Genomic DNA, 18154 nt, shown 5'->3' on the forward strand with positions numbered 1-18154 from the left:
GCAGAGGCGGGGCGAAGGGGGCTGGGGGCGGGGCGAATCAGGCTGGGGCGGGGCGACCTAGGCTGGGGCGGGGCGACCTGGGCAGGGGCGGGGCGCCGGGGCGGGGCGAAGGGGGCTGGGGCGGGGAGACCTGGGCAGGGGCGGGGCACCCGGCGTCGGGGGCGGGGCGAATCAGGCTGGGGGCGGGGAGAGCTGGGCAGGGGCGGGGCGCGCGGCGCCGGGGGCGGGGCGAAGGGGCTGGGGCGGGGCGAACGGGCCTGGGGGCGGGGCGCCCGCGGCACGGCCCCGAGCGGCCAGGCTGCTCGGCCTCCCGTCCGCAGGAGGGCGGTGTTTCGGCAGGTGCTGCCGGGGTCGCTCTGGGCCCTCCGCGCAGATGGCCTGGCGGGGCACACGTGGGTAACGGCAGCGGGGTTGGGCCGCGCCGCGGTCGCCGTTCCCGGCCCAGGTGGGCCCCGCGGCCGCCGGGCCATGTTCGCAGAGGAGGAGTGGAACGACGGGGCGGAGGGCCGCGCTCGGGCCCAGGCTCGGGCGGGGCCCCACGGCGCCCCCGAGGGCCCGGGCCGGCCGGTAAGGGGTGCGCGCAGGGGGGCCTCGGCGGGCCGGTGCCTGGGTGCGGGGGAGGTGACCGGCCCCCCGCCCTCCACAGGCCCCCGCGGCAGCGGCGGGCAAGCGGCGCCGGCGGCTGCCGGGGAACTGCGCGGCCGAGGCCGGCCGGGACGGCGAGCCGGCGCGGAAGCGGCCCGGGGAGCGGAGGCAGGCCGCCGGGCGCCGGGCTGCGGCGGCGGAGGGGCGCCCGGCGGGCTCCGGGGAGCCCCAGGCGGAGCGGGAGCTGCAGCGGAGCGGACCGCGCCCGGACAGAGGTACCACCGCCCGCCCGACGGGACCGGCTCCCGGGGCAGGCCGGGCCTGCTGGGGGTCCCAGGAGCGGGGCCGGCAGCCGCCCGCCGCCGCCCTGACTTCCCTCTGGGTCCCCCCCCGCCCCAGACGCATCGGCCGAGCTGCCGGCGGAGCGGCGCCGGGGGAGCGCCGAGCCCGGGGCGCTGCGGACGGGGGCTGCAGCCGGGGAGACGGCGCGGAGGCCGAGCAGGAGGCAGCGGAGGAGCAAGCGGCAGCAGAAGAAAGAGCTCCCGGCGGGGCCTGGAGGGGAGCAGGGCCCGGGTAGGCCCGCGGCGGCGGTTCCGGGCGCCCCGGGACCACCCGGCCCGGAAGCGGTGCCTGCGGGACGGTCGGCGGCCCTGCGGGCGCGGATGGAGGAGCGGCTGCTGTCCGCCCGGTTCCGGTACATCAACCAGCAGCTCTACACCTCCACCAGCCGGGAAGCGGCACGGCTCTTCCAGAGCGACCCCGAAGCATTCGAGATCTACCACCGCGGCTTCGCTCAGCAAGTGGGGCGCTGGCCGGAGAACCCTGTGAATCGCATCATCCGCTACCTGCGCCGGCGGTGAGCAGGCAGAAGCGGGGAGTGCCAGGCCCAGGGCTGCCCCTGAGCCGCAGGAAACCCGTGGAGGTGGTGAGGGGAGTGGGAAGGGGCGTGCTGAGCCCCTACTCCCCCCCCCAGGCCAGCCTCGCTGGTGGTGGCAGACTTTGGGTGCGGTGACTGCAAGATTGCGAGCAGCGTCAGGAACAAGGTGCACTCCTTCGACCTGGTCCCTCTCAGCCCACTGGTCACCGTCTGTGACATGGCCAAGGTAGGGGGGCCGGGCGGCACAGAGGGGATGGGGTGAGGGATGGCGGCTCCATGGGGAGGGGACGGTGACCATGCACCCCACTCCCCAGGCTGTTGGTAGGGGTTGGGGGGACAGGAGTTGCGATTAGGGATCCTGAGGGTCCTGTATGCAAGAAGGAGCACACCTCTGTTCGGAAAACTGGGGCACCTACCGTCTGCAGGCTGCTCGGAGAAGATGCTGGGTTGAATCCAAGAGCCTGGGAAGCGGCAAAGCACGGAAGGGCTGCCCCATCACCATCGCCATCCTCCTCCTCCTCCTCCTCCTGGGGCGGGCACCCCGGCTGGTGTCTGGCAGGTGCCTTTGGCGGCCGAGTCGGTGGACGTTGTGGTGTTCTGCCTGGCGCTGATGGGCACCAACCTGCAGGAGATCCTGGAAGAGGCCAACCGCGTGCTGAAGCAGGGGTAGGCAGAAACGTGCACGGGGGCCAGGAGGCATCGGGGTGAGTGGGGAGGCACAGGTTGATGGTGAGGGGCGGAGGCACTGGGCCGTGCCCAGGGAGGTGCTGCCGCCACTCAGGGCTGGGGCGTTCCGCAGGGGAACCCTGATGGTGGCAGAGGTGGCCAGCCGCTTCGAGGACACCCGAGCTTTCGTGAACGCCATGGCTCAGCTGGGCTTCAAAAGCATTTCCAAGGTGTGTCCTCAGATGTGCCCAGTGCTGGGTGCACCGGCAGCCAGAGACCAGCCTTCCTGCTCTGGCAGCAGGGCAGGGCAGCATGGCCCAGCCGGGTGCCAGCGGGGAGCAGGCCTGGGGGTGGCGACAGCGTATCGGGGTTTGGGGGACCTGGGGGCTGCGGTGCTGGGGTCTGGGACGGAGTATGGTTGTAGGGGGGAGCTGGAGCCCAGCCTGGTGCCGGCAGGGAGTGGGCCCCGGGGCAGTGATGGTGGATGGGGGTAGCGGGGGACCCAGAGCACACAGGGGCTGTGGTGCTGAAGGTCTGGGAGGAGGTCTGAGGGACCTGTGGGGGCCCGCGGTGCTGGGGTCTGGAATGGGGTCTGGGGGAGGGGGGGGGCCGCAGGGGTTGTGGCATGGGGGTTAGGTGTACCCGGGGCGCAGCGGGGGTCGTGGTGCTGGGGTCTGGGGGAGCCAGGGCCTGCTGGGACTGAGGTGCTGGGGTCTGGGATGGGGTAGGGGGGAGCCGGGGACCACTGGGGACGTGGCGGGGGGGGGGCCGCGAGAGGTAGTGTTGGAGCCCGGGAGCGGGTTGGCGGTCCCGGCTCCCGCGGGGGGGGGGGGGGGGGGGGTCCGGCGCTGAGGCGGTGCTGCCCCAGGACCTCTCCAGCGCCTTCTTCCACCTGCTGGAGTTCGCCAAGACCGGCCCCCCCCGCCGCCACCGCCCCGCGCCCGGCCTGCACCTCCGGCCCTGCCTCTACAAGCGCCGCTGAGGGCGGGGCGGGGCCCCGCCCCGCGCAGGCGCAGTTCCCAATAAAGCCGCTCTTTCCGCAGGCTCTGGCGTCCCGGGGAGGGGAGTGGGCGGGGCGTTGCGGCGCCTGCGCAGTGCGCGCGGGGCCTGCGCGGCGGTGGCGGTGTTTCCTGCCGGGGGATGTCGGGGCCGGGCGGCCCGGGCCCCGGCGGGGGGAAGCTGGACATCAACCGCGCCGGCGTGGCCGAGCTCGAGGGCGCGCTCAGTGGCATCGGCCGCCGCCGCGCCCGCGGCATCGTGCGGAAGAGAGAGGTGCGGGCGGGCGGGGGTGGCGGCGGCGGCCCGGCGCCGCTGCTGAACGGCCGGGCCTGGGCGGGTGGGCGGCGGGGAGCCGGCCCAGGAGGTAGGGAGGGGGCGGCTGCTGGAGCCGGCGGGGACAGTGCAGGGCGCGGAGCGGGGCGCCTCGGCCGTGCCGCCGCCGCGGGGAAGCGGGTACGGAGGTGCCGGTGCCGGGCGAAGCCGCCCCGCCCGGGGATGGCCTGGGCTGCGCGGCCCGGCCCCGGGGCAACCGACCGCCTCCCTGGCCCGGCGGCGCCGGGGGGCGGGTAGCGCCGGTTTTCCTCGCTGTCCGCAGCCGCGCCCGGGCGGGGCCGCTCCCGGGCCGTGGGGCCGCTCCCTAGGGCGAGGGCCGCCGCTGAAACCGAGGCCGAGGGAGGCTTTGCCGGCTCGCTGTGTGCCGGGCGAGGCCCGCGGGCAGCCTCCCGGCGCTGGCTGGGTCAGCGGTCCCCGGGGGCAGAGCTCTTCCCTTGTGCAGGCGGGCCGGCCCGGCTCCGCCGTCCCCTTGGCTCTGGGGTTTGGCGCAGAGTCTAGGGGGCAGGTGGCAGGTGATGGTGAGTGCCGAGAGCGGAAAAAAACGCGTTCCTGGGTGGAACAGGCGGGAGCAGGAAGGTGTAGAAGCCCGTCTGGTGTGGTCATGCTGGGCTGGAAATCCTGCCGCTCCCCTGGGGTTGAGTGTTCAGCTCTGTCGTTTGGAAATGACAGAGTAGGAGAAAAGCCTGCGTGTGGTAGTCACTGACGGGATGACTGAGCTGCCAGTGTGACACGGCCGCAGAAAAGGTAAGCGTGATATTCAGCTCTATCTGCCGTGGTACTTTTTCGCAGGGACGGGAAGATCAATGCCACCTTTTTGCCATTAATGAATGCCATGAAGAACTGGCAAGATCACGGCTGAAATACGGCATCCGTGTTGAAATGGGCAGAGGAGCGAGGCAGGAGAAATCGGGGGAAGGGGAGGCTGGCTTGACAAGGCAAGACTAGAAGAGCTTGACTTTTTTGGTGTGGAAAAGAGGAGGCTGAGGGGGGCAGGGTCACCAGCTATAAATACAGCAGGAACGTAAATACTGGGGAGGTGGAAGAGCCATTTAAACAAAAGGACTGCTGGTGTGAGAACAGGTGAGGATGGGTTTACAGAAGTGGGGTGCATCACTAGAACTGTGCTTTTGGGTAAAACCATTTATAGGGGAGAAGCAGTGGAAGTGCCTCAAAATGGTCCATGACAGATTTGAAAGGATGGTCAGAACCTTGTCTTGGCCCTGATGTTTGTGTTAGTCGGAAAGGGTGGATGCTTTCAACCCTGGAGTCCTGCCCCCTTGGTAGCAGCAAGGCCGCCCCAGTTGGGCTTAGGCCCTTTAGGCCTGTGGCAGAAGCCGCTTGCAGTCCATGCGGGGTGTAGGTACGATTGGTGGCAACACGTGGTTCTGAGTGCAGGACTGGGCAGCACTTGACCTGGTGTTTTGCAGGATGGTGGGTGCCTTGCACATGGACACGCGTGTGTGCATGCCTGTGCCTGTCAGGAGGCAGGGGCTGTTGCCATTCCCTGGAGCCGCAGACAAGGGAGATTGACTGTGTGGGCCAGGGAATGCTCCCAGTCTTGGTACTAGTCAGCTGGAAGGCACAATTCCCCTTTCTGAGCTTCTAGCCTTTGCTGTTGGGCCTCTACTCACCTTGTTAGTAGGAGCTCTGGTGCTGTTGCCCATTCCTTGCAGTCATTGCAGTTGTCACTCAGGGCAGGAAAAGTTTGTGGAAACAGGAGGGATTACATGGGAACAGCTGTTCTGGGCATAAGGCATCCCTTACCGTGGATGGGAGCAGTAGCAAGGACTAGCAGTACAAAGGCATCACCCTGCTGTGGCACCCCAACCCTCTTTACCCTGAAGGCCTAAAGGGAGCAGGTGGTTGTGAGTGAGATGCAAGCTGGTAGGTCTGGACCGGCTGAGAAAGAGCCACTCTGAGGAGTGTGTGGGTAAGGTTGGTCCTGCTTTGAGGCTGGTGCCTGGGTTTCTCAGCTCCATGTCGAATCTTACTTCTCTCCTGACAGGAACTGAAGGGCTTCAGCTCACTCGATGATCTTCTCCATGTCAAAGGCATCACCACCCGCATCTTGGAGCTGAACAGTCAGCGCATGACTTGCAGGAGGAGGCCAAGCAGTGAGGAAGCTGCGAGGGTGAGCCCTGGTCTGCAGGGGGACAGTAAAGCTCCTGCACCTCAGGTAGGAAAAGAAAGGTAGGATTCCCCTGCCTACCTGATATGGAGGTGATCCTCCCTCCAGCAGTGCAGGAATTAGCGGGGGGGATCTTGCACTGGGAGAGGTGGTAGCTGGTAGAGGGACAAAGGAGGTTTACAGGGGAGGAGTCATATCTGCTTTGGGCACTGGAATGGGGAGGCCCAGAGAATGCTGCGCCCTTTCAAACAGCTGAGCGGTCTGTCCGCAGTCTCCTTGTAAGGTGGCAGCTGGCTTTGGGGAGTATCCTGTCAGGGAGGCTGAGATACTCTGGGCCCAGCTGGCTTTGTGGTGTCCTGCCGGAGGCTGCGGTGGCCCCTGAGTACAGAGACTTGCTGGGAGCTGCTCTGGCCGCTGTGATGCGTCTGCCACGACATCCCTGATAGAAAAAATGCTTTGACCCCAGAGGACACTCGTGGCTTCCTGCTGCCTCCCCTGCCCCAGAGCAGCTAGCCATCTGTAGGTCTCCTGCAGACAGTTGTTAAGTTCCACTAATTGTTCATCGCTGGAGGCCAGAACTGGGCGTGGAGAGAGATTCTTCCCCTGGACCAACAGCTGAGGAGGCCAGAGTCCCTGTCTCTTGCCAGGCTCTCTACCCTGTCATCCGCCTTGTCTGCGGAGAGTGGCGGCCAGCACGCTGCCTGCTTGGGCTGGCACGCACCCAGCTCAGCTCTGGGGACTTCTTCAGGAGTGCATCTTCCTGCGGTGCCGTCCATGGGGCTGAGGAAATTCACTCGCCTAAGAGCAGCTCTGCCCTGCCAAGCTTGACCGTACTGTGTGGGCAGGGGAGGATGGTTGTTGGAAGGTGTTTTACTGCCTGGGAGATGTCAGTGACTGTCCTGCCCCCCTGCTGCCCCAGGAGCGTCGTCGCAGGGTGTGTTATCATCCAAGACCTAGATGTGACCCCCAATTCTAGATGCCAGAGGAAGTGCTTGAGAAACCCAGGTTCAGTGCTCCCTCCTGAAAAGGTGTGTCCAGATGGGCGCTTGTGTCGTGTCTTCTCATCTGGCTATCACCTCTCTGCCCGAGAGTCCAGTCCTGTTCCAAGCCCACCTGCCAAACAGGGTCCAGTCTAACTGGGTGGTGTGAAGAGATGACCAATCTGTCTTTGATCTGGGCAATCTGTCCAGCGCTAGGTGCTTAAGCACATGTGTGCTGAGGCCTGCTTTCTAAATGGAAATAAACCCAGCCCTAACTGCGATAAACGTTGCAGTGCTTGGTAGGAGCCCTATAAAGCAGCAGGATTTTCTCGTTCCCCAGGTGTATTCTTCTGTCGTGACCAAACCACCTCTCCATTTCTTTTCTTCTACAAAATATTTTCTCCAGATTTTAAATCATTTGGGGGAGAAGATAGAGCAATATCTTCCAAGTTTTAAGCATTCTGTTTAAAAATGTGGATTGGGCATTGCAGGACTTGAGTGTACAGGACAACACAAGGGGTAGTACTGCTTTCCTTCTCGCACTTCTTCGCTGTTCATACTTTTTAGCCTGAAGCTTGTGCTGAGTGCAACCCCTCAATCCTTTTCAGTTATTGCTTTATAGGAGGCACAGTCCCTGGTGCCTAGGTGGCCCTGCTCTCCCTGTCTTTAGGTGGAGAACATTGCCTCTGGGTGTATTGAAATGCATTTAATTTGGGTGAGCCTAGCTTACCCAGTGATGCAGATCACACCATGTCACTGTCCTGTCCTTGCTACCTACACAAGTGTCAGTCTTAAAATGTAATCAGAAAAGATTTTGTCTACTCCCATATCATGAATAAAACAAATATCGACTACTGTGGTTTTCCACACACCCCCCTCCTTACGGGTCTGCACTAGGCCCATCAGCAGAAAATCTGCAGTTTCCCATTAACAGGTACGTTTTGAGATCTGTTCATTGGCTCTTTCTTGATCTAAGCCATCTCATCCAAAAACCATTTAGAGGCTGTGGCCTGCCAGTGCTTTCATCGGAAGCCTGTGCCCTGGTCAAATGCTTAGAAGTCTATGAGTACGTCTTATCAATGTGATTTATGTAATTGCTTTTTTTAACCAAATGTAACGCTTCAAGGAATAAACTCAACTTTATTTAAAAAGACCTATTTTCATAAAGTCTCATCAGCTGTTACAAAGCATGTCCCTGTCATTTATCTTGTACTTGTTGAATCCTGCACTGGCCTCTCTATTGCCAGATGTCAGGCTATGTAAAGACTCGTTTTTCTACTGCCTTCCTCAGTTTTGGCACAACTTTCACACTCTCCTGGTCTTCGCAGTTTCTCCTGTATTCCAAGATTTACCAAAAATAATTGCTGTGGGCCAGCGATCTCCTGCCCTACTCTCTAGGACTCTTAGGTGCAAATTATACTGGGCTGCTGATTGCGATGTTTCATTGGTGTATTGGAAAACAGTTCAACAGTTCCTCATTCCCATGTGATACAGGGGCGTTGTTCTGCTTCCACCAAGTAATTACTGAATGCGTCTGCTTTTTTTTTTTTTTTTTTGGTGGTGTTACTCACAGTGCTGCTTTGGGGAGGAAGGGTGCAGATGGCATTAGATGGGCACACACTACTCACAACCTTTCAAGTAATTGTCGCTCTTGGTCAGATTGGCTGGAGGGCAAAGGGACCTCTGCACCGTGCTGAAGGCTGAAATGCAGCATGCACCTCCTTTCTGATGCTGGGGTCCTGCCCAGGCATGGCAGCTCATGCGTGTAGCAGCTCTGCTCCCTGTTTTGACAGCTGAAGGTTGGAAGAGGGCTGTTCCCAGCTGCAGGCCAGGAGACGGCTCGCTCTGCAGAGGTGGAGCTGGTGCTCACGAGTTTGGTATTGTTCAGCAACACTGATGCTCCTGCAGTGTTTGTGTTTTCTGCTCAGGTAGAGTTGTCGGCTGCCACGTAATTTGGTCACGTTGCAGCTGTGCTTCCCTGTGGGGCTGGGAAGTGACCTGTCTTCAGATAGTGCTTGGCCATAGCTGCCCCTTGACCCCAGAGAGCACCTTAGCTCAGTTGTCTGCTCCCCTCTTCCCATCTCGGGCTCTGCTTAGCTCATCACCCCCTCTTTTGTACTGCATAGGGAAGCCCTTGTATTCCTTGGGCCGTTGCTCTCACTGGCAGCCCCCTCAGCTCCCCAGCATGTCCCCCAGCCCGGCCCCAGGGCACCCTGAGAGCTGGGGCGCAGAGCTGCAGCAGACAGGCCTGACCCTGCCTCTCCCTGTGTTGCAGGTGGTGGCTGAGGAGGAGGATGTTTCGGGCCCCTGGGAGCCGGAGCGCTCTGGGAAAGGGAGCCCAGGGTCAGGACCAGAGGCTGATGGCTCCAGTGGGCAACAGGCACAGGAGCCAGTCAGCTCTACAGTCTGCGGGGAGCAGGAGGAGGAGGAAGAGGAAGAGGAAGAGGGCAGCTGCTACAGCGAGGAAGGGGAGGATGGCAGCAATGTCTACTTCTATTACACCATCGGAGAGCGCTGGATAGACTACCTGCAGCGGACAGAGGATGGTGGCCTCCTCCGTCACGTGCGGCCCAAGGTGACCCCACTGGGAGTGCAGCCCCAGGCAAGGGCTTCACCCCAAAGAACAGGGCTGCCCGTGCGGTTGCTGACTCCCTGGCAGGAGCTGACGCTGGCACGTTGCCCGTGGTCCCGACCTGGTAGCTGGTGGCCTCGGAGCCTATGGGCACCCACTGCTTGCCGGGGCAGTGGTGCCAGAGTGGGCCATGGCCTGCCGTAGCACTTCAAGCTGCTGCTGTATGGGGTGTCTGTCTGGCTGTCGTCACTGCTGCAGACCCCTAGGACACGCTGGGCTGCTGCGGGCCAGCTGGGGAGCTCGGGGCTGTCAACTGGGTGCTGGCTGGTCTGGGAGCTCCACGGTGCAGATTGTGCTCAGCAGTTGTTGGCCTGCCTGGCTGTTAGGGCTGGGGGAAGGAGGCACTGTCCCAGTCTGTCCGAGTGCTGCTGGCAGTCCCTAGCCATGCCAGGCCCCAGTGGAGCCACCCTGCTCTGCACTGGGGTCCCTGCGTTGGAGTGCAGAGCCTGAATTGTGGCAGCAGGAGTCTGCTGGGGGTCAGGCAAAGGCCTCAGGGAGGTTTCTGCCGGACGTGGGCACTGTGGTGAGAAGCCCTGGCCAGCCCTGAGTGCAGGGCTGCAGCTGATGCCCAGGTCAGCTACTGGAGGTGGCCTTCAGCTTCCCTCTGCAGGTCCCCTACGTGAGCGTGGGCTTGGAAGACTTGCTAGGCTGGGTCTCCTACTCTGTCACTTTTGGCAGAAAATCAGTGACCCAGAATGTGCGCAGAGGGCTCTGCTCCAGCCTACTTTAACTTGCCTTCTCCTCGCAGATGAAGCGGAAGTCAGAGAACGGCCTGGATGGCAGGGCCCTTTCCCCTGGTAAAAAGCTGTGCAAGGGCTCTGATTACAGCAGGTAAGATGGGTGCTCTGCATGCTGAGCAGCGAGCTGACCTGGGGGGTGGGAAGACCTCCTTCTACCAGTCCCATCCCTCAGTCATCTAGGTGTCCTGCTGAGATTGTGGAGTCTCCATCCTTGGAGAGACAGAAAAGCCATCTGGGTGGCCCTGCTTTAGCAGGCGTTTGGACCAGATGGCCTCCGGAGGTGCCTCCAGCCTCAACCAGTCTGTGATTCTGTCCTTCTGTAGAGCAGGCTGGGCTAAGGGGACTGCATGTGTAGCTGTGGTCCCAGTGGAAGTGATGGGGAAGGGAGTTAGCTTGGTGGGAGGGTCATAGCTGGTGGTTTATGGGGACCTCTGTTCTGAGAACTGTTTGCACAGTGTGGCCCAGAGTAGCACTGGCACGTCTCACCTTTGCTTTGGTCTCTCCCCGGCTGCGGTCCAGGACACTGGGTCCCTGCATGCCCAGTCCCACCACCACCTTTGGGGACCTGCGCAACGCCAAAGCAGGCCAGGCACGGCGCCGCCGCATCCCCTCAGTTGCCCCTCCTCCCGAGCTGCAGGACTGGCTCCGCACCTTCCAGGTAGGCTCTGGAGCATTGCCAAAGGGCTTGCCTCAGAGGGCACCGAGAAGCTTTGGGTTTGATGGGCAGGCAGGAGGGGAGCCAAGCCCTAGGGACTCTGTCTGTGTGAAACCCACCACAGGCAGGGGTTTGGGTCCCACGGTGGATTTCTAGTGAGTTTTTGCCTCAGGTAAAGGAGCACAGAAGTGGCGTTAGCCCCACTCTTGCTCCCCTTCATCCTGGAGTGGTGTTGCTTTGTCCGCCATCACACAGCACCTGTGTTCCATCTTATGTGACTCATGGAGCTCCCAACCCCATCTCTGTGGCTCCTCTCTATCTTGGGATCTAGGTAGCAGAGCCCTGGCCTGCTCCAGAGGTCCGGCTAGCCTGTCTTGCCTGTGCTGGTTGGTGTCTCTGCTAGGGTTGGGGTGGGGGCATAGGCACTGCACAGAGCCACAGGGGAGCCTGTGAGAGCCTGCCATGTGTGCAGGCATCGTGACCGATGTCCCTCTTCTCAGCGGTGGAGTGGCCCGGAGAAGCTGCTTGCTCTGGATGAGCTCATTGACCGCTGCGAGCCTTCTCAAATCAAGTACATGATGCAGGTCATTGAACCCCAGTTCCAGAGAGACTTCATTTCCCTGCTGCCCAAGGAGGTGAGTTGAGGCAAGGGACAGGCTGGCCCTGGTGCTGGGCAGCAGTTACCAGCCATGGGAGTCCACTGTGCCCTTGTGACTTGGCTTCCACTCCTGCAGCTGGCACTCTATGTCCTCTCATTCCTGGAGCCTCGGGACCTGCTCCGTGCTGCCCAGACCTGTCGCTACTGGAGGGTCTTGGCTGAAGATAACCTGCTTTGGAGAGAGAAATGCCGTGAAGAAGGTAAAGACCCCTCCTCCCTATGGCATGTGGCACATTGTGGCTGGGATCTGTGGTGGGGTAGCCCACAGCTCCCACGTATGTGCATCATCTTAGCTCTCCAATAGGGTGAGGGCATGGACCACCTGTGTAGTGTGAGGCATCTGCCATGTTTTCCTCCTGCAGGCATTGAGGAGCCCTTGAACCTGCGGAAGCGGCGCCTGCTGAGCCCTGGATTCATGTACAGCCCCTGGAAATTCGCCTTCATGCGGCAGCACAAAATCGACATGAACTGGCGCAGTGGGGAGCTTAAAGCCCCCAAGGTGGGTGTTTTCAGGAGTCCTTGCTGAGAACCAGATGCTAGAGCTTTGACGTATAGGAAGCTGGTACAGGAAGGAAGTAGCCGAGAAATGACCATGACCAATAGGATGAGAACAACACTAAGAATTTTCTAAGTGCCTCGGGAAAAGATTCACAAACCTGACCTGTCTTCGGGAGGCACAGGCCAGAGGCATTCACCTGGCAATTATTGAATTTAAAGGTCATTTGAAGCTGTAGGTCCTGCCAGCTTCCTGCAACTCCTGTCCCTGCTTGTAGAGAGCAGATCCACAGCACAGCTTGCTTGGAGCTTGCCCATGTGCTCTGGCTGGCAGCACAGCTGATCGCGGGGATTGCCACAGTGGGTAGTACAGGGCTGCAGTTCTGCCAGCAGAAAAAGTGTCACCCTGGACCCCAGAGAAGGGCGTTTCCATTCCTTCACCCTTTCTCTGAGCACCTGTGGCAGGGCTGTAGCCAACCTTGGCATCTGGGGAGCGGTACAACCCTTCTGGGGCTCAGCCAAGCCTTGTCCCTGGTACAGGGCTCCAGAACACTTGGGTGTTCTCTCCCTGCCGAGGTCCCTGCCTGCCCCTCATCCCTGTCCAGCAGGCAGGGAGAGCAGAGCCCCAGCCACCCCTTCTCTCAGGTAACAGTCTCAGTCCTGCTGCTCTCCACCTCCGGAGACTTTTTCCGGGTCCCCGGTGTTCCCAGCCCCTTCTCCAAGCCCCTGCCTCAGTGGCACCCAAGGTGAGCAGCAGTGCTCTGCATGGTGCTGTCGCTGCAGGGGCTGCACCCCCCAGCAGCAAATTGGCACCAGGCAGCCCTTTCCTGAGACCCCCAACACCCTCGTCTCTGCGCCTGCTGTGAGCAGAGCTCTCCAGGGCGCTGCCAGCAGGGACATCTGCCCGCAGGGACGTCCACCCTGTACTTGTCCCTGGCTGAGGGGGAGTTTAATACGTTCCCTGCAAAGGGCAGCTCTGGGTTTGTTTTCACACCGAGCTGCTGCTTGCCCTCATGCTGCCCGCCCTCATGCTGCCCCTCCTTGTGGCTTGGCCAGGTCTGTCTGACCTGCCTCCTCCTTCCCTGGGATCCTGCCTACCCTGCCTGAGCTCTGTCCGCCTGCAGATGTTGCTTGGTCATTGCCCACCTTTGCTGCTCTCTTCGCACATCGCCGTGTTGGGGAGGTGGCAGCTGGTGCATAGCTGTTTGTGTGCTGCCTGCCTTCCACCATGTAGAAAATGGAGCTGAGGTCCTAAATGTGCTCTGGGTGGTGGCCGCCAGTTTTTGATCTAGGACAGAGTGTCAGCTCTGAGCTCGATAGCTTGTGCAGCCTTAATAGCCACGAGGGTCCATCCATGTTCTGGAGTCCCCAGGTAGCCCACTGTCCCGCAGCAGAAGCCGCCAAATGCCCCCCTGGCTCCTGCTGTAGCTGCTGCCCCACAGAGAAGCAGCAGGGAGGTGGCAGTTGTTACAGGGACCCATCTCTTCTTCCTCCCCTCAGCACTTACTGCTTCCCTGCCATTCTCAAAGGCTGCTTCTGACGCCCGAAGTTCCGCAGGCTCCAGTGCTCTGAGCTGCCCTCACCTCCCTCCTTACTTGTGTTGTTCTCCATGCAGGTGCTGAAGGGACACGATGACCATGTCATTACCTGCCTGCAGTTCTGTGGCAACCGGATAGTCAGTGGCTCAGATGACAATACGCTCAAAGTGTGGTCAGCTGTCACGGGGGAGGTGAGCTGTTGTCCATAGTAACATCATAGGGCTGCTCCGCTGGCACGCTCAGGAGTCATGCTGATCCTCTGCATTGCTGCAGGAATGGGTGGAGGTGTGAGAGGCATAGTGGACCTTTAGGTGGGTTTATCTTCTCTCTGGCAAAGTGTAACTGGGGAGAGGATTTGACAGATCCTGTGGCTGCAGGAGCAGTGGGAAGAGCTGTCTTAAGCTACAAGTCTGTTGGTGCAGTAACAAATGAGCAAGAGTTGGCCACGCATGTGTTTTCACTGGCAGTCAACAAGTGTAGACCGCCTTCCTGGAGATCCAGGAAGGGTGAGAAACTCAATTTGGTTTAGAACAGCAAGTGATCATTATCACAGAGAGGACTCTGGTGGGGGCCTGAGTCTGTCTGCAGGGAGGTGGATTGCTGACCTGAAGAGCCTTACTGATCCCTTGCCTGGAGGAAGTCCTACGCTTTGCTTCTCTTTTTTGCTGTGTTGTTCAGCCTTTCCCAAACCAGTGTCTCACATCTTGTTCTTTGCAGTGTGTGCAGACACTGGTTGGCCACACAGGGGGTGTGTGGTCTTCCCAGATGAGGGACAGCATTGTCATCAGTGGCTCCACGGACCGGACACTCAAAGTGTGGAATGCAGACACAGGCGAATGCGTGCACACTCTGTATGGGCACACGTCCACAGTGCGCTGCATGCACTTACATGGGAACAGGTATGGGCGTGATGGTGTTCGGGGCCTGGTCTGGGCTCTGGAATGGGGCAGATGAAGTTGTAGAAGCATTAGGGGCCAGGGCCAGTCTGTGGCATGGGATACAGGGCAGGTGAAAGTGCCGAGGTGGTCAGGGCTTGGGCTGATCTGAGTAGCTGGGGCTACTCTTTGGGGAAGCTGGTGTGTCGGGTTATCTCAGATGAGCGACGTCCAGAGTTGACATAATCAAGCTCCAAGCTCACCCTTGCCCACAGGGTTGTGAGTGGCTCACGGGACGCCACTCTGCGCCTCTGGGACATTGAGACTGGGCAATGTCTGCACGTGCTGATGGGGCACGTGGCTGCCGTGCGCTGTGTGCAGTACGACGGGCACAAGGTGGTGAGCGGTGCATATGACTACACAGTGAAAGTGTGGGACCCCGAGAGCGAGAGCTGCACTCACACACTGCAGGGACACACAAACCGCGTCTACTCCTTGCAGGTAATACCCTGGCTCCCCCTTCCCTCCCGCTCATGTGCTGCAGGGACATGAGCCCTGCCTGTTTCGGCAAGTAAGAGGCTGTCTCCCCACCCCATGCACATGCTGCAGGGACACACAGGCCATGTCTGTTCCCTGCAGGTGAGACACTCTCTGCCCCTCCACTCTGACCCACACACACACACATGCACTGGGGGAACACACACCCCATGTCTGTTTCCTGGAGAGAAGATGCTGCCAAACACATGTGTACCCTGATCAGCCAAAGGGGACGTGAGCACATCACTTAATCTACCATGCCCCAAGTCTCTGACACTAGACTGCCAAGAACACTCCTCCTCTTTCTGGGCAGGCCGTGCTGATCTGTCTCCCTCTCTTGGCAGTTTGATGGGACACACATCGTGAGTGGCTCTCTGGACACGTCAATTCGAGTGTGGGATGTAGAGAGCGGAAACTGCCTACACACCCTCATGGGGCACCAGTCGCTCACGAGTGGCATGGAGTTACGTGACAACATCCTTGTATCTGGCAATGCTGACTCCACAGTCAAGATCTGGGACATCAAGACGGGCCAGTGCCTGCAAACACTGCAGGGTAAGTGCGGGAGGATGGAACAGCTCCCCTCACTAGGGCTCTTGGAGAGGGTTCATGTTGCTCCTAGCTGCCGGACATGGCAGGGGCAGGGCAGATGTTGCCCAGCAGTGAGTGCTGCTGAAGAGCCTGGGGTTGGAGGTGGGAGCACAGGAGCACTAACAGGTACCCTCTGCTTCCAGGGCCCAGCAAGCACCAGAGTGCTGTGACCTGCCTACAGTTCAGCTCCAAGTTTGTGGTGACCAGCTCAGATGATGGTACCGTCAAGCTCTGGGACCTGAAGACGGGCGAGTTTGTGCGCAACCTAGTTGCACTGGAGAGTGGGGGCAGTGGGGGCGTAGTGTGGCGCATCCGTGCCTCCAACACCAAGCTCGTGTGTGCAGTGGGCAGCCGCAATGGCACAGAGGAGACCAAGCTGCTGGTGCTGGACTTTGATGTGGACCTGAAATGAGCCTGGCCAGTCCAGGCTGGGATGGAGGATCCCGCGGGCTGGGTGTAGCAGCTGGTCTTGGTGGGGCTGGCCCCAGAGCAGGCGCTAGCCCCCCGCGGGCTGTAAATACTGTTTGCAGCTGTCTGGGCCTTATTTATATATGTGTGAACTCCCTGTGGGGAGCCTGCGCCCGGCTGGGGCATTGTACAGATGAAGCAGCATGTTTTGTACACACTAATATATCGATTTATTTCTGTACCTGGGGCCTTCTTCTCCACCCCTGCTGTTCGCTGAGACCTTCCTTCCTGGAGCTTGTCCCTTCTGGGGGAGCAGTTGGTGGCTGCAGCCCATCCCGTTTGATTGCAGGCAGAAGTAGGGGGGGTGGGGGCTTTCCTTAGAGTCACTGACCTCAGAGACCAGCTCTCTCTTCCTGCACACACGTGCCCTGGTCTGGTGGAGTGCCCTCTGCCTGGAGTCCCATAGTCTGTGGACTCCAGCTTCTTTATTTTGGGCACAGTAGTGGGCTGGCAATGTGCACGAGGCACTGAGCACACAGCTTTGGGGAGGTCTTGCCGGGCAGTATCACAGGTGGCACAGCCTGATGGCTAGCCAGGCATGTAGGCTCATGAAGCTGTCCTAGGAAGATGTAGCCCCATCCCATTGTGCCTGAGAGGGAGCAGTGCTGTGAGCAGACATGGTTTTTTTTTCCTTCTGCACTGCTCTGATCCAGCCAGAGGGAAGCAGACAGGGTTGGGCAGAGTGAGAGATGGTGCAGCAGGCAGCAGCCGGCTGGGCAGCACCTGGAGGTGGACCACAGGGAGATGAGAGAGGGCCTGAGCTCTGCCGCAGGCAGGGGTATGTCTGTGGTGGGGAGGGTAGCACTACCTGCTGGCCCAGCTCTTGGGACCTGCCCCCTGGAGCAGTGCCAGCGGGAGGTGGCATGGGTGCTAGAAGGCAGAGAGGTGGGAAGGCAGCGCAGGCTGCCCTGCCATTGCGCTCAGGTAGGTGCGTACCAGCTGGCAGCAGCTGTAGCGTTTCCAGCTGCTTCCCTGGGACCTGTGGCCCTACGGGGTACAGCGCAGCCACAGCTGTGGCAGGCACCCTTGCTCCTTGCTGCAGTGCTCGCAGGACAGCAGAGCAGCAGGGTGACTGGCAGGCCCCCCTCCCTTCGGGCCATCCTGCAGACAGCTGAGGACCTTTTCCACGCTCCTCCAGCAGCAGCTGCTGCAAGGGTCAGGGCTTGGTCCTGAGATTGTCCATGTTGGAGATGGCTTCTGCCTCCTGTCCTTGTGTCTGTGGGTCCTGCTGCAGCCCTAATAGCAGTGTGAGGCCCTGTTCTGCTAGAAGCTTCAGGGCTGCGTGCTGGGAACGGAGGAGATGGGAGAGCATACGTTTTCCTGGCCTTCCCTTTCCCCAAACACATGTGCTGCCCAGCTTCTCTAGGTAAGTTCTTATTCTTACCCATGTTGAGACAGCCCCGGAGAGGGATAAGGAGGCTCTGGGATTCAGAGAGGAGCTGGGCTGAGGTGTCCAGGCACTGCTGAGCCAGGCTTTGCGTAGCCGCTGCGTCTCCATCCCGAATACGGCCTCCATAAAGAATTGACCCTGAAAGCAGAAGGGACTGTCATCAGCCTAACTGGTTTGTAGCATCCTGGGCCCAGTCTCCCCAGCCCCTGAAGGCACGGTTCATGCTGTGTGCTGCTGCGTGATGGTGGAGCTGGGAGAGCAGCTGTGAGACTGCACAGAGGCAGCCGGCAGCAGGCGCGGGCTCAGGCCTGGGGAGCAGTGCCGCTGTCAGTGCTTGGGGCTCACCGTTGGCAGTGTGTGATGGCGCAGTGCATGGCAGCAGGAGCGCCCCGCCGTGCCCTGCTGCATATGCTGGCTCAGCGCCTGGCTGTGGGTGTGCAACAGGAGTGTTGTCAGGTCCAGGGCGTCTTGCAGGAGATGGTGATGGCGCGTGGGTGCTGCAGGGCGCGGGCTGTCAGTCCTGCCTCTCCCCCAGGCAGGGAAGGTGTGCAGGGGTGGGTTGTGCCATGGCCACGGGTGACTGTACCACCAGAGGCCCATGATGGTCCCCCACCCACCTGCAGCAACACAGTAATGTACTCGGCGCATCATGGAGCAGAGTGAAAGCCCTCACTAGCACACTGTCCCTCAAACAGTGCTGTGCCACCCCATAGCTTATCACCAGTAAGCCTGATTTTGTTCCTTTCCCCCTTTGAACCTAGTTTGAAGCTCTTCCAAGTCATGAGCAAAAATACTTCTCCCCCATTGAGAAAGGTGAGCCCCTCAGGCCCCAGCAGTCCTAGTGTCACGTAGATCATCTCGTGAGACCATCCCCTGGGCGGTTTGAGTGGTAGCCTACAGGTGCATGTGCTGGGTCAACCTCCATGCAAACCATGATGGTAGGCTTGCTTCACCCATCATTTCTCCATGCCTCTGCAATAGCAGCTGCTGGTGAGGTATGAACCGAG

The 18154-nt window shown here is 60.7% G+C and overlaps 1 protein-coding gene across 7 annotated transcripts; it reads left to right on the forward strand.

Annotated features, from left to right (window-relative positions):
* The first annotated feature begins 288 nt into the window (after nucleotides 1–288).
* Nucleotides 289–15938, forward strand: RRP8 (ribosomal RNA processing 8). Of its 7 annotated transcripts, XM_052812113.1 has the most exons (18): nucleotides 293–567; nucleotides 647–860; nucleotides 985–1441; nucleotides 1559–1688; nucleotides 2022–2128; nucleotides 2262–2358; nucleotides 5466–5636; nucleotides 8844–9143; nucleotides 9949–10031; nucleotides 10460–10598; nucleotides 11096–11230; nucleotides 11330–11453; nucleotides 11616–11752; nucleotides 13364–13477; nucleotides 14004–14185; nucleotides 14437–14662; nucleotides 15043–15253; nucleotides 15433–15938. In XM_052812113.1, the coding sequence occupies exons 1-18, from the start codon at nucleotides 469–471 to the stop codon at nucleotides 15699–15701; spliced, it is 3195 nt and encodes a 1064-aa protein (XP_052668073.1). In that variant the 5' UTR covers nucleotides 293–468; the 3' UTR covers nucleotides 15702–15938. The 7 variants fall into 7 exon arrangements, with proteins under 7 accessions (XP_052668071.1, XP_052668070.1, XP_052668073.1 ...); XM_052812111.1 differs by lacking the exon at nucleotides 2262–2358 and having other exon boundaries at nucleotides 289–567; nucleotides 1844–2128; nucleotides 5466–5591; XM_052812110.1 differs by lacking the exon at nucleotides 2262–2358 and having other exon boundaries at nucleotides 291–567; nucleotides 1844–2128.
* The last annotated feature ends 2216 nt before the right edge of the window (nucleotides 15939–18154 follow it).

The sequence above is a fragment of the Harpia harpyja genome, chromosome 17 (assembly GCF_026419915.1).
Source record: "Harpia harpyja isolate bHarHar1 chromosome 17, bHarHar1 primary haplotype, whole genome shotgun sequence".
NCBI classification, from domain to species: Eukaryota; Metazoa; Chordata; class Aves; order Accipitriformes; family Accipitridae; genus Harpia; species Harpia harpyja.

What these genes read in the sequence shown, in the direction of transcription:
- RRP8 (XM_052812110.1), top strand. Translation starts at nt 469, where the DNA reads ATGTTCGCAGAGGAGGAGTGGAACGACGGGGCGGAGGGCCGCGCTCGG. An exon ending in CCGAGGGCCCGGGCCGGCCG is followed by an intron (nt 568 to 646) that starts GTAAGGGGTGCG and finishes CGCCCTCCACAG; the next exon opens with GCCCCCGCGGCAGCGGCGGG. An exon ending in GTAAAGCTCCTGCACCTCAG is followed by an intron (nt 5,637 to 8,843) that starts GTAGGAAAAGAA and finishes CCTGTGTTGCAG; the next exon opens with GTGGTGGCTGAGGAGGAGGA.